Source organism: Macrotis lagotis, chromosome 7, assembly GCF_037893015.1.
Source record: "Macrotis lagotis isolate mMagLag1 chromosome 7, bilby.v1.9.chrom.fasta, whole genome shotgun sequence".
In the NCBI taxonomy this organism is placed as follows: domain Eukaryota; kingdom Metazoa; phylum Chordata; class Mammalia; order Peramelemorphia; family Peramelidae; genus Macrotis; species Macrotis lagotis.
In genome coordinates, this window is record NC_133664.1 from 10,422,129 (window position 1) to 10,436,734 (window position 14,606).

The 14,606-nt window shown below is 40.4% G+C and overlaps 1 protein-coding gene across 1 annotated transcript; it reads right to left on the reverse strand.

Annotated features, from left to right (window-relative positions):
- Positions 1 to 13,477: 13,477 nt before the first annotated feature.
- Positions 13,478 to 14,062, reverse strand: FERD3L (Fer3 like bHLH transcription factor). The gene has a single exon (XM_074195026.1). The coding sequence runs from the start codon at positions 14,060 to 14,062 to the stop codon at positions 13,478 to 13,480; it is 585 nt and encodes a 194-aa protein (XP_074051127.1).
- Positions 14,063 to 14,606: the final 544 nt, after the last annotated feature.

The following is a 14,606-nucleotide window of genomic DNA, read 5'->3' on the forward strand; positions in this document are numbered from 1 at the left end:
TGAGTACAGAGTGCAGTCTGGCACAGTCCATGGGTAGTTCCTCTAAATTGACTGAGGCAACTTCCAGAGCTCTCATCTCATGGACAGCAAAGAGTGGAGCAGTTGGTCAGAAGGAGATTACAGGAGAATATTTGCCTTCACTGGGGACAGGACCCTGTTGTATTTGGCATGTAAATCCAATTCACTGTCTCAGGACAATGGAGACCACTAGCACACTAGAGTTTGCAGCCATAAGGTAACAGGGACCCTTACCACAGTTCCAGAGTAGAAAAGAGTGATTGAATTCACTCACAAACCATAACTCAGATCAGGAGAATAGTGACTGCACTTCTCTGTAGATCACACTACTTGGAAGAACTGAAAAGTAGCAGATACACAGAATTAACTCTGAAAACATCAGCACAAAAACTTTGAAGTTTGGGATAGTGCCTCCTCCACTCTAGGAACAGAATTCTTCTTTAATATAAATTTATAGGACAAGAAATAGGCTGAAAAAAATGAATACACAATTAAAAAAAACTTGATTATAGAAATTTACTCTGGAAACCAAGAAAATCAAAACACAAACTCTGAAGAAGAAAACAATGTCAAAACAGCTGTATGTAGTCTCAAAGAAAAAAGTATATTGGTCTGAAGTCCCAAAGATTTACTAAAAGAGCTCAAAAATGATTTTTAAAAGCAAGTAAGAGAGGTAAAGGAAAAAGGGGAGAAAAATGGAAGTGCTATAAGAAATTCATGAGGGCATGTCTGGATCTCTATCTAGACACCCCCCCTCCGCCACAGAGAGACACACATTGGTTAAGACCTTGACTTGGAGAAATATCTGTTAGTGTGCTAGTCAACATAAGAAAAGAAAATGAAAAAAATAATCAACAGTTTTGATAATGGAAGCAAAACAATAGGTGAAAAGTTATCTACAATTCACTGATGAAAATAACTAAAGTGTAGAACTGGTCAAATGGAAAAGGAAGTACAAAAGTTCACTAGAATAGCATTATTTATTAAAAATTAGAATTGGGCAAATGGAAGCTAATGAGGAAACAAAATGAAAAGGAAAAAATAGACGAAAATGTGAAACATCTCATTAAAAAAACAACTAAAATTTTGAGTAAGCTGTAAGTCATGGAAAAAAAGACTCTAGACTTCTTATTTCAGGAAATCATGAAGAAAAACACTAGTAATCATCCTTTTGTTAATCATAACTGTAAATGTGATTAGAATGAACCTAACCATAAAACAGAAGATAAAAATTGGATTAAAACCTACACTATGTTGTTTACAAGAAAGACATTTGAAACAGAAAGACACACACAAAGTAAAGATATGGGACTGGAACAGAATCTAGTTTTTTAGCATCCATATTCTTAAAGGAAAAGCTAAATGAATTACAGGAGGAAATAGAAAGTAAAACTATACTAGTGGAGGACCTCAACTTTCCCCTTCCTGATCTGGATAAATCTGTCTTAAAATAGAAAAAAAGAAATTAAGGAGAAGAATAGAATTTTAGATATGTTACACCTCTATAGGGAAAAATGAATTGGAAGAGAAAGGAATACACTTTTTCTCAGTGTACATAGCAACTATGCAAAAATTGACAATGTATCAGGACATAAAAGCCTTACAATACAGAAATAATAAGTGCATCTCTTTCAGATCATAAAGTAATAAAAATCTCATTTGATAAAGTCCCAAGGAAAGATGAATTAAACATTCATTGGAAACTAAATAATCTCATCCTAAAGAATGACTGGGTCAAAAAATACATCATAGAAAGTCAATAATTTCATTAAAGACAACAATGATGTAACATAATCAAATTTATGAGATGTAGCTAAAATAATAGGGAAAAATTTATATCTGTAAATGCTGATATATCAGTAAAACAGAAAAAGAACAGATTGATGAATTGGGCATGTAAATTTAAAAAAAAGCCTAGAAAAAGAACAAACTAAAAATCCTCAATTAAACACCAGATCAAAAATCTTGAAAATAAAGTGAGAGTTTTATAACATTGAAAGTAAGAAAATCATTGAACTAATGAATAAAAGTAGGAGCTGGTTTTATGACAAAACAAATAAAATAGATAATGCTTTGGTCAATTTGGCTAAAAAAATGGAAAAACAAATTTGCCAATATCAAAAATGAAAAGCATCAATTCTCTACTGATGAAGAGAAAATTGAAACATTTGTTTAGAGATATTTTCCCTAAATTTATGCCAATAAATCTGATAACCTAAGTAAATTGGATGAATATGTAGTAAAAATAAAATGACTCAGATTAAGAGAAAAAAATGAATTTGAATAAGCCATCAAAGAACTTTGAAAGAAAAATCCCCATAATCAGATGAATTCACATATGAATTCTATGAAATATTTAAAGAACAATTAATTCCAATTTATAAACTATTTAGAAAAATAGGCAAGTAAGGAATTCTACCAAATTCATTTTCTGGCACAGATGTGTTTTTGATACCTAAAAGAAAAAAGAGCAAAAACAGAGAAAGTAAACTATAGACTAATGTCTCAAATGAATATTTATGTAAAAATGTTTAAACAAAATACTAACATGTAGATTACAGTAACACTTTACAAAAATCATAGATTGTGTTTAGGTGAGATTTATACAGGAATATAGAGCTGGTTTAGTATTAGGCAAACTAACCATATAATTGATCATATCAATAAAAATAACAAAAATAATATAATTATCTCAATAGATGCAGAAGAAGGTTTTTGACAAAATATAACACTAATTCCTATGAAAAACCCTAGAAAGCATATGAATAAATGGAACTTTCATAAAGAGATAACTAATATTTATTAAAACCATCAAGTTTTGTCTATAATAGGAATTCCCAAGAAGTTCTCTCTATAAGATTAGGAGTGAATTATCACTCATATTATTACTATTATTATTCAAAATTGTACTAGAAATGCTAACTATAGAGTAAGAGAAGAAAAAGAAGTTGAAAGAATTAGAATAGGAATTTTGGAAACTAAATTATTCTTTGCAGAGAGAATTTGTAACTTAAAAAATTAAATTTTTACATGCAATTAGAAAAAATATAAAAGTAAAATATGAATTCTATTAAATATTTCTTGATTATATTAAATGTTAAATTTAAATATTAAAAAATTATTATAAATTTTTTTTTAAATTAGCAGTTACGTGATTGGATTGAGTGTCATCCCTGGAGTCAGGAAAACCTGAAGTCATATTCAGCCTCTGGTAAGTCACTCAACTCTGTTTGCCTCAATTTTCTCATCTGTAAAATGAGCTGGAGAAGGAAATGGTAAACCACTCCAGTACCCTTACCAAGAAAACCCCAATTGGTATTAAAAAAGTGTCAGTCGTGATTGAATGCGACTGGACACATTGCAAAAGAAAACAAAGAAAGGAAAATGAAGGGAAAGCAGTAGACTTTTATCTGCTCTCTGAATTCATCAGTTTTTCTCTCTGGAGGCTAATCTCATTTTTCATCAAGGGTTCTTTGGAATTGTCTTTATCTGAGTACCCAAGTCTCTTATACACTATTGAAAATCTCTACTTTGCTTCAAAAATCAGCTCAGGTGCCATCTCTTTAAAAGATCTTCCCTCATCTTTCCCATTTCAATTGCTGATGTTTCAAATCCCATATTACCATATATTTATTTTGTATAAATGTGTATATATATATACACATATATATATGTGTGTATATATATATATATATATATATATATATATATATATATATATATATATATATATCTCCCCCAAGAGAATGCTATCTCTTTTAGGACAGGGATTGCTTCCTTTTTGCCTTTGAATCCTAATATCCCTCCCTTTGTAGTGCCTAGAAGAGGGAGCATATAATGAATAAATGCTTGTGGACTGATATTTTATATGTATCTGTTTATATTTTACTCTCTTTAGTTGAATACCAGTTCCTTGAGGGCACATTTTGGTTTTGAAGTGCCAGTATCTTTGTTTTTCTTTGTTCTTTGACAGTTCTTGGCACATAAGATGTTTTGTACTGTTTGCCAAATTAAATTGATTCAGATTCCCACCTTCATTGATTAGAACCTTAATATATAAGCTAGGTAGTTGATTGTGAGATTGAAATGACTCTGGCCAATCTACACCTCAGGAAGAAACAATGGGAGAAAGAATGCTGGCCCAATTATGTACAGGATATGAATGCTAATTCTGACTTAATGGTATTTAATTGACACAACTTCTATGTTTAAAGTATATTGCAAATCTTCAGTACACAGGCATCACTGCACTGCCCTTGCTTCATTGAATACTTATGCCATGAACTTCTCTAAGGTGACAACTCTCCCTAGCTCATGCCATCTTCCATCATCAGTCAATCTGGCCTCTCTCCAGAGTCAGCCAGGAACCATATCTCCAGACTGGACCTCATGCCTCTGAGGGCTTCATAGCTCTGAGGTAAGCCTACTAGTACTTATCAGGGTGAAACATCATCACTGATAGATGATTGGGTTGTACCTTAAGGGATAATTTATCCAATTTAATTTTGCATTTCTCTCAAAACATCTCTCTCCAACCACTGATGTGGTAAGTCTCATTCCAAACTGATCAGAACATTCTTTTTTTTTCAAGGCAATGGGGTTAAGTGGCTTGCCCAAGGCCACATGGCTAGGTAATTATTAAGTGTCTGAGGTCAGATTTGAACCCAGGTACTCCTGACACCAAGGCTGGTGGTGCTCTCTTCACTGCACCACCTAGCTGCCCCCAGAACATTCTTAAATCTTGAATCTCAGTACTCCAGTAATCATAATCCAGTAATCACTCCCATCCATTTATTTTCAACCCTTCCAACTAGGTACTTCCTCCTATCTAAATCCAGCTTGAATCCCCTACCCTACTCTACTCCCCAAATCCCCACACTCCTATCTGGTGAGCAAGATCTTTGGAACATCTTCATAATGAACAAACTTTCTTATATCTTAAAACTCTAATTTCTCTCTTCTATCTTCTGGTTGTCATTGAGATCTGACTCTCCTTTTTTTTAGGTTTTTTCTTTTTGCAAGGCAGTGGGGTTAAGTGACTTGCCAAAGGCCACACAGCTAGGTAATTATTAATTGTCTGAGGTTGGATTTGAACTCAGGAACTCCTGACTCTGGGGCCAGTACTCTATCCACTGTGCCACCTTGCTGCCACCAACTCTCCTTTTTAATGAGAGTGTTGCCTTGTTACCTCTACAGTACTGGCTTCTCTTTTTTTCTCTTCAACATTTGTCAGAATAACTTCTCTCCTCTTCAGATTTTCACAACAATGTTGGGTCTTGCTTCTCTTTTCATTTGTCCAATCATGCCTCCCATGACTCTGTTTTTCATCTATATCATTCCTGACATTTCTTAGTGTCCCCTCATGATTCTGACCTAGACTTGATTCTCTTTCTATGTACTATCTAATGATCTCATGTCTATAGAAGTGAATTCTCTCTCTCTCTCTCTCTCTCTCTCTCTCTCTCTCTCTCTCTCTCTCTCCCTCTTTCTCTCTCTCTCTATCCTTTCTAGTAGTCATAGTCTTTCTTCTAAATTACAATACTGTATCACAAACTATCTTTTTGGACAGCTCAAACTCAACATGTCCAAAAGTGAACCCATTATATGTCCCCCCAAATCTTCCCTTTTTCTGAATGTCCTTATTACTCTCAAGGGCACCACCATTTTCCTACAACTTCAGTGTCATCCTAGACTCCTGACTCTCACCCCACATGACTAATCCATTGACAAATTTCTCTCTTTACAACAGCCCTTATATCACGTTCACCCTATCTCTCTTTACAGCTTTCCCATGCACAACCTTTGCTCCACTGACACATCCACAATTCTAATTTCAGTTCTTATTACTCCCTAGTTGGATTATTGGCCTTTTAATTGGATTTGCTGCTTCATTTCTCTCTCTCTCTCCACTCTAACTCATTATTCACTCAGCAGACAAGGTGATTCCTCTAAAGTGCAGGTCTGGACATGGCACTCCCTTATTGAGTCACAGTGGCTTCACATTACAGGCAACACCAAAAATAAATTCTTTTGCTTTCTTACATTTCAATGCATCCTTGAACTTAGTCTTTTTAATCTTTCTAGCCTTTTCCTACTTTGCTTTCCTCCAGAGACTCTTCATTCTATTACTCTATTTGACCTATTTTTTGTTACTCAAACTTAATACTTCATTCCCCATCTCTGTGCCTTCACATTGGATGTCCATCATACCTTGAATATTCTCACCAAAACCCCTTAGTTTCTATGAAACTCGTCTCAAATCCCATCTACTCTAATAGGCTTCTCCAGTTTCCCAAGCAAAGAATGTCTTCTTTTCTCAGATGATCTTTTCTCTACTCCACATCCATCTTGAATGTAACTAGTTCTTTCCATATTGTTTGACTTACCCATTAGAAAGTAAATTGCTTGGAGAACTGGACTCTCATTTTTGCCTTTGTAACTTTAGCACTTAACACAATGGATCATAGGAAGTAAGTGCCTAATAAATTCTAGTTAACTTGACATGGGAGCTTGGGGAGATTTTTCCCCTTTCCAGTATCTTGTTCCCTCCCACTTGCTGTACTCCACCCTTTCCTCATCCTCCTCCACCAGGTTTGGTTTTCAACTTCGAATTCAAAGAAACCCCAAATTCAAAACAAGATGGTCAGGACTGCTGAGTCTTGCTTTGGAACCTTTTTGTATCCACAGGAAGAGAGGGCGCTGACCAGAAACCAAGCCAACCTTCACCCAAATGGTTGGCAAACTTCAGTGAACCTTTGAGTGAACCTGGCCAAATTTCAGATGACAAAAAGTCTAAATACTTTACTAAAACCATGTAAAAACAGACCAATTTTTATAAAATACTAATTTTCTTTCAAGGATCAGACTTACCTCTGGTATTCATGCTTTTCACATTCATTTTTCAGTGATTTTTTATTATACTGTTACTAATCTCATTTCATTTTGAAAGGACTAAACATTTAATTTTGAAAGATGAATATTTTTTAAATTGCAGAAATATTATATACTTAAAATCTATTTTATATATAAGAATAGAAAATGAAATGTTCTTGAAAGATGCATTTGTTTATTTTTTTAATTAAACTAGAACCTTCCTTTTAAAGTTTCATCTAGTGGAGAATCTTTATAATCATATTATGAACTTTCCATAATTTTGTGACCTTAATGGAAATTTTGAAGCATGTAATAATAAAAAGTAATCAGAGGTCTCAGTCAGAGTACCCATGCAGATGCTGTCAGGGATATGAAAAACCTGATTCCATTATTCATATATGTATTCTATGTATTCTGTTATTCAGTGATAAGAGATATGAGTGAAGGGTCCACTGTTAGTACCAGTTTAATTTTATCTTTTTATCTGATTAATTTTATCTTTTTTGGGGAAAGTTTGCAAATGGTTTACATATATGATTTAATTAGGAGCCATTTTATGATTTTGTTGTCTGAATGCTAGTAGCAATCTCATAGTTTCTGGAATCCTAAAATAGACTTCAGAGACTAAAGAGTATAAAAACAAATATGTCTTCAAGCAACATGAAAAATAGGATTTTAATTCTATATGTCCACAGAGCAGTAAGACTTCAAAACCCTATTATTATCTGGCTCTCCCCTCCAATTCTACCATGATTTTTTTGGGGGGTGGTGAGTAGTGAGGCTTTTTGTAGATAATTTGTGGGAGGCTATGAATGAAAATGATGCAAAGTGGAAAGGTGTGGAGAAGTTATCCAATGCATTTTCCAGGCACAGGGTGTTTCCTCATTGATGATACCACAACTCTTGAAGTTTGGTCACAAGTGTAGTAGAAATAGCAGTAGTGCTTGAGAAGGTTTCCTGGTTAGTTTATTACTGGAGTGGAAGTGGCTGTTGGAATAACCAGGAAGAACATTGATGTATAGCCTTGGTTATAGCTGGAACCAGCTGTTTCCCAATACTCAGAATCATCTTATTCTAAAAGACTGCTTGGTAGTAGTAGCAGTAGCAGTAGCAGTAGCAGTAGCAGTAGCAGTAGCAGTAGCAGTAGCAGTAGCAGTAGCAGTAGTAATAGTAGGCAGAAGTAGCAGCAGCAACAGCAGCAGCAGCAGCAGCAGCAGCAGTAGTACCAGTAGTAGTAGTAGCAGTAGTAGTAGCAGCACCAGCAGCAGCAGTAGTAGTAGAGAGGCAGCTGCAGCAGCAACAGCCATAGTCATTGGAATCATATAGTAGTACTAGGTTATCTCTCTATACATTCACATGCATACATCTATATGTAAATAAACACACATAAAAGACACAAGCAGGTACTTGTCTGTCTATATATGTGCACACACACACACACACACACACACACAAATACATATGTATAATTATTTTTGGCAAGGCAATGGAATTAATTGACTTGCCCAAGGTCACACAGTTAGGTGATTATTAAGTGTCTGAGACTGGATTTGAACTCAGGTGCTCCTGACTCCAGGGCCAGTGCTCTATCCCCTGTGACACCTCACTGCCCCTCACTTTCATGTTTATAAAACACTTTTGAAATTCCTTTTAGCTTCGAAATAATGCAGTGAGAGAGGTTCTGCTGTTATTAGTATTTCTCCTTTTACAGATAGAGAAACTGAAATTCAGAATGGCTAATTGACATGTTCATTAACTAGTAACTGGTTGAGGGTGAATTGGAATGCATGTCTGTCTAGTTCTAATTGCAACATTCCAGCTACTATGCCTGTATGTTGGAGCAGAAAGTTTGTTAGAAATGGAACCCAGTTTGATCCCCTGTTTGGGAAAATCCTGCACTGATACTTTAATAAGGGAAGTCACTTTTGGATCTCTGAGCCTCAGTTTCTCTCCCTGTCACAAAGGGATAAAATATTCATATAACCCACATCACAGAATCATTGTGAGGAAAATACTTTAGCAAACCTTAAAACATATTAGAAATATAAGTGATTGAGAGGATTTTAATGTTTTTCCCCCAACGTTGTCAATGCATGGAAGAGATTGGTCTCAGACAACTCCACTGAAGACCCTTAATCTTGGAAAAAAGCCATCAGTTCAAGTAGGGCTGGGAGAAAATGGATCTTGAATTTATGTTGGGGAAAAGCCAACTTCAGTGCAAGTTGTGACCATGATTCATTATGTGACATTCAGCAAGTCATTTGGTCTCTTTGTGTTTCAAAGATCTCCAAGCATTCTCTACATATCCCCAGTCTGCTAAGGACAGTGTGCAATCCAAACTATATTAGTGAAGCAGACGTTCAAGCAGGAACTACGAAATTCCAGAGGATTGTAGGGGACAGACTATCTTTGCTCTTTGAGGGACTAGACCCAGCTAAATGTGGAGAAGCATATTCCCAAAACATCTGAAGCTAATAAGATGGGTCATTTGGTCATGGTGTTTATGAAACAAAGAAAACAAGTCTCTTTACCCTGTGCTTATTTCCAATGACTATACAGATTTGGAATTCTGTATTTTTTGTCTCCTCTAATAGATTAGGAGTCATTTAAAGTTGCTATTGTTTTATTTTTCTAATTGTGTCCTCAACACATAGCATATATTAGGGCCCTAATAAATGGTTTTTTTCCAATTTTTTTTATAGCGAAGATGGTACACTGGCACAAAAGACGGGGGACAATACGGAAAACCTGCCAGTTCCTTGGTATTTGTTAGTTATCTACTTTGTGCCAAAATCTAGGGATACAAAGACATAAAAAGGAATGAAAGAAACAAAACAGACAGTTCCTGCTTTCAAAGAGTTCTAAGTCTATGAACATTAACTTAATTATTGATACTCTGATGGTGAAATTTTTTTTTAATGAGCCGTTGACCAACTGCTGGAGGAAATGACCATTTTTAGATGGTTCCAATTATTGGGAACCTTTACTTTTACATTAACCTTAAGATAGAAAAGATTCTTAACTGAAATGGACCAAAAATCATAGCTTCACTGAAATTTCAAAGATTAATAAAATACCTAGTAGAGGAGACAGAATAAAGACGATAGAAAGGTAAGAAGACAAAGAAGAAACCTAGGAAAGGAAGAGACAAACAAGAAAATATTAAGGTGTTGAATAGTTTCTAGATTGCAAAGGGAAAATCCTCATTCTAAAATCTCTGCTTCCAAAAGTCTACCAATTTAACTTTTCTTTTTCTCCTCAGAACGTTTCTTCCTATTCATTTCACTGTTCTTATTATTCCCTTTCCCCTATATTGAATTTCTTATAAAGTGAAAGCTTGATCTTTGAATAAAAACCATCTCAAGTTATCATATTTCAAGATACCATATTTTCAGTGATTAAATGAAAAGAGATCTGACAGTTTTATTCATAAAACAAAAGAGCTAAGCAGAAAAGTCCAAAAATTCCTCTCACTGGAGATAGAAGAAATATGTGGTGCCTGTGTTATTGTGGATGTTTTTAAAATCTTTGAATTTAGAGTTAGTGAGGTCAATCAAAAGATCAATCCAAAATGAAGGAAAACAGCAGCCATCTATGCAGATAGTTATTCACATTCCTGCACGGGATCAGAATGAGGATGTTCATCAATTTTCTGTCTATCATAATACAGGCTAACATTGCTGATGAAAAGTACAGTCTATTGCACAGATACATGGATGACAGGAAGATAACCATTCTGCATCAATGACCTAGGACTAGAAGGGTCCTTAAAGATGATCTACTCCAAACCCCTCATTTCATAGAGGAGAGAACTGAGGAACAAATTAAGGGAAGTGACTCACTCAAGATCACACATCTAATAAGTGATACAACCAGGATTTTGTTGTGTTATTGGAGTAGATGATACTGTTATTTAAAATAGAAATTTTGACTCACTCAAGGGGCAGGAGTCCTGGCAAAAGAAAAATGATACCTGAAATTATGAAAACAACCCCCCCCCAAAGAAGGGATCTTTCTGGATCTCCCCAATTTGCACCAGGATAGATTTGGATAGAGTTCTCCTCTGAAGCAGAACTGAGAAGTAGAAGTGGGGTAGGGAATGAGAATTGTACCCTCAAAATCATTTGTACTTACACTCTTGTGTACAGCACCAATTTTGGATTAAGGCAGAAATGAGTCCAAATCTGACCTCAAACATGGGATACTTACTAGCTGTGTAACCTTGGACAAGTCACTTAACACTGATTGACTCATATGCATGGTCATCTTCAGTTATCCTGATCCATTTCTGTCCACTTGATCCAGATGACTGAGGAGGTGAGGCTGGTGACAGCACAGCATCCCCTCACTAAAATTCCAACTCACTTACTTGTTATGGCAGCACCTTTCTTATGTCGTAGTCTTCTTTGAGAACAGAGGACAAACAGCAGCAACAACTCACAGCCTTGGTCTAGGAATTCTTCTCCTCTCGGAATCTCCAAATAATCCTTTGTTTTCCTCAGCTCTAGCTAGGAAAATCTAAATCCTGAAATTCTCATGGCAGAAGAATCTGCAGTCTGAAAAGGACAGGACAGAAGCATCCCCATTGATGTGAAAGTGGGGTGCAAGGGAGATGACTCTGAAGTATAAATGTTGCAGCTTCAAGTCTGGGCAATTACCCATGTGACTTAGGGGCAAGTCACTCTCCTACCCACTCTCCAGCTCTGGGTTTTGGCTTCCTCCTCTGGAAAGTCAGAGATTCTGTTGAATTTATTGTTCTTCCAGTTACCTTCAGGTTCTGAAATCTTTAGGAATTTGGGGAAGGTTCAGATTTCTTCTCTGGGAGGGATCCAGGTCAGGGCAACTCTGAAATACCAAGTGTGGGAATAGAGAATGACAGTCAGTGGGGAAGACAGGCGAAAGACACAGTATGGCTTCTCCTGGCTCGGAATATTCCTCTGGGAAGCTAAGGGGCTCTTCCTCTTTGCCTTGTAGCAGTTTCTTTTCCTAACACAGAGAGTTAGAGAAAGACCATGAAAGATGAAAACATCTAGGCTAAGAGGGATCCCATTCCAGGCACTAGAGGTCCAGCGACTCCTAGACAGGAAGTGCCCATAGCTAAAGGAGAAGTAGTGAAGGTGGGTGCTCCTGGAGACTGAAGTTTCCCAGTCTGCAGAGGCCATCCCTGAGCAAGAGGTTCCTGGCCATGGCTCTGATTGTCTCTCGGTCTCTGTTTCTATCTACCCCTCTGTATCTGACTAAGCACCTCACTGTCTCTCTGTTCCCCATTACCTTTGGGTCTGTCTTTATGCCTGTCTCTGACTCCTATCTCTAACTGCTCGTTTCACACAGTCACTGACACAGACACACACACACACACACACACACACACACACACACACACACACACAAACAGACACAGACACAGACACAGACACACACACAATCTCCAGATGATTTCCTTGAGACCTGACCTGGGTCACATCCTTCAGAGTGATGTTGGGGGTGGGGGGTAAAAGAAAGGGCGTGGATTCTCAGGAAAAAGAGGAAGATAGCAGAGTAGCAGCACTGGGGGCAGGAGAAAGCAACTTCTGCTCCACTGCCTAGAAGTCACCTGCTCGGGAACTGTAAAAGTCTCGAGTTAGCAAAGCAAGACACGGAGATCTGCCCGCACCCCATCATTTCTCTCTCGGGTATTTTCTGCCTTTCCTTTTGTTCTTCCATCTGTCCACAGCTCTGCCTGGAGCTATCCAGCGTCCCCCCTCCACCACCACCACTCTTTCCCCTATGCAATCCGAATTTGATGCATCACAGATTCAGAGCTAGAAGGAACCTTAGAGATAAGCTCGGGCGACGTTCACTTTTCAGAGATGCTGGACCCCAAGTTCCGAGACGGAAAGCAATTTGCGTGAAGTCTCAGTGTCTGGGGGACATCACTCAGATCAAAATAAGAGGTTCCTTCTGCAGGACCGGGGAGCCCGGCTTTTCTTGAACGCAGAGGTTGAGCCTGTTTCCTAACCTTACACCCCCCCCCCCCTTCCCCTCTGCTCTCCAGGTTGAGATGGATGGATTTCCCCATCTCCCCTGCCTCCCTGGTCGCCCTCCTTTCTTTTGTGGTCGCCCCCCCCCCATTGCTCCCGCCCCTGGATTTGCTCCCGAGCTCCCAATAGAGAATCGCCCCGAGCCCCTGCTAAACTGAACCCAGGCCCCTGAACTGGCCTCCTTTCTGTAGAGTCCCACCAGTCCCTATCTCCACCCTTGTCTCTCCCCACTGAGAACCCCCCCCCCCTTGCCCTTGCCAGGCGGCCACATACCAACTGGTTCCGCTTCAAAAGAAGCAAGTGGCAATCTTTATTGTTTAGTTGCACAAAGTCAGGGAAAGAGCTGCGACCCCAGTCCCAGCCCCCTCAGCCCCCCTCTCCTTCCTCCGCCCCGGTCCAGGAGATGGAGACAGAGCAGTGATCTCCCCAAGCATCCCGGCGCCCCGGTGCAGGCTGCCCTCTCCTCCCGATGTGCATCAAGTCAATCTGCGGTCTCTACAGTCTAGGAACAAGCTCGGCCGGGGGGCAGGCTGTTCCCGGGTCGTCGGGCTGGCCGCCCCCGACTTCTACGGGGGCACTCCCCGGCCGTCTTGGCGCTCTCTGCCCCTGAGGCCGGGCCCCCGGCTGGCCTCCTGCTGCTCGCAGCTGGCCAGCAGCTCCGTCATGAAGGAGATGTAGACGATGGCCAGGCGCAGGGTCTCGATCCTGGACAGGCGCTTCTCGTAGGCGAAGGTGGGCACCTTCTTCCTCAGTTGGTCGAAGGCTTCGTTGAGGTTGAGCATCCTTTTCCTCTCGCGGATGTTGGCCGCCTGGCGCTGAGCCAAGGTGATCACCCTTTTCCTCTTGGGGCGGCCCAGGAGCAGGGAGGCGCCCCGGAGGGGCTCCCCTTCCTCGGCCCCGACGCCCTCCCCGTCTCCCTCCTCCTCCTCCTCCTCCTCCTCGTCGTCGTCGTCTTCTTCCTCTTCCCCCTCGTCTTCTTCCTCCAAGGACTGTCGCCCCCGGGCCACCCCCCCTGTGAGGGCCAGGCTCCGCTCCCCCAGGGCCCCGCCGGGGGCCAGGTCGTAGAGAAGGGGCCCCCCAGGGGACCCCAGGGAGAGATCGGCCACGAAGTCCAGCACGGCCGCGTCCACCAAAGCGTCCTGGCGCTCCATCGGGGGCGGTGCACCCTGCGACGGCGCCGCCTCATGGAGTCCTGCGCCCAAGGGTGCTCGGGGCCGCCGGGCGGCCGGGCCGCGGCCTGCGCTCCCTGACGCTTGGCTCTGCGCAGAGGGGAAGACTGGGAGCTCAGCCCGCTAGGGCCCCAGCCCCGGACCCCAGGCTCGCCTGGCACGGAGCGGCCATGGAGATTGATCCTCGGCAGACAACAGGATTAGCGGCCCCCAGGCCTCTTGGCAAATATCCCCGCTCCTAAAGCTGATGGGAGCAGACAAGCCTGAAGCCGGTGGCAGGGAGGCAGGGCTTGGCCCAGGCCCTAGGGCTCTTCCACTGGGGCCGGCAGATTGGGTCCCCCAAGCTGGAGGCTCTGTGCTCCGTGGCCCCCGATGGCCCCCCAGCCCCCAGGCTAGGCTCTTCTCTCCTCGGATCGGGGCTGGCTGGCTTGGGAGCTGGGCGCTGCCTTCTTCCAAGGGAGCAGAGGGGGAAGGTGTTCTCTACCCAGGGGCCTGGCTCCTCCTCGGTCACCCCCCAGGCTGCCAA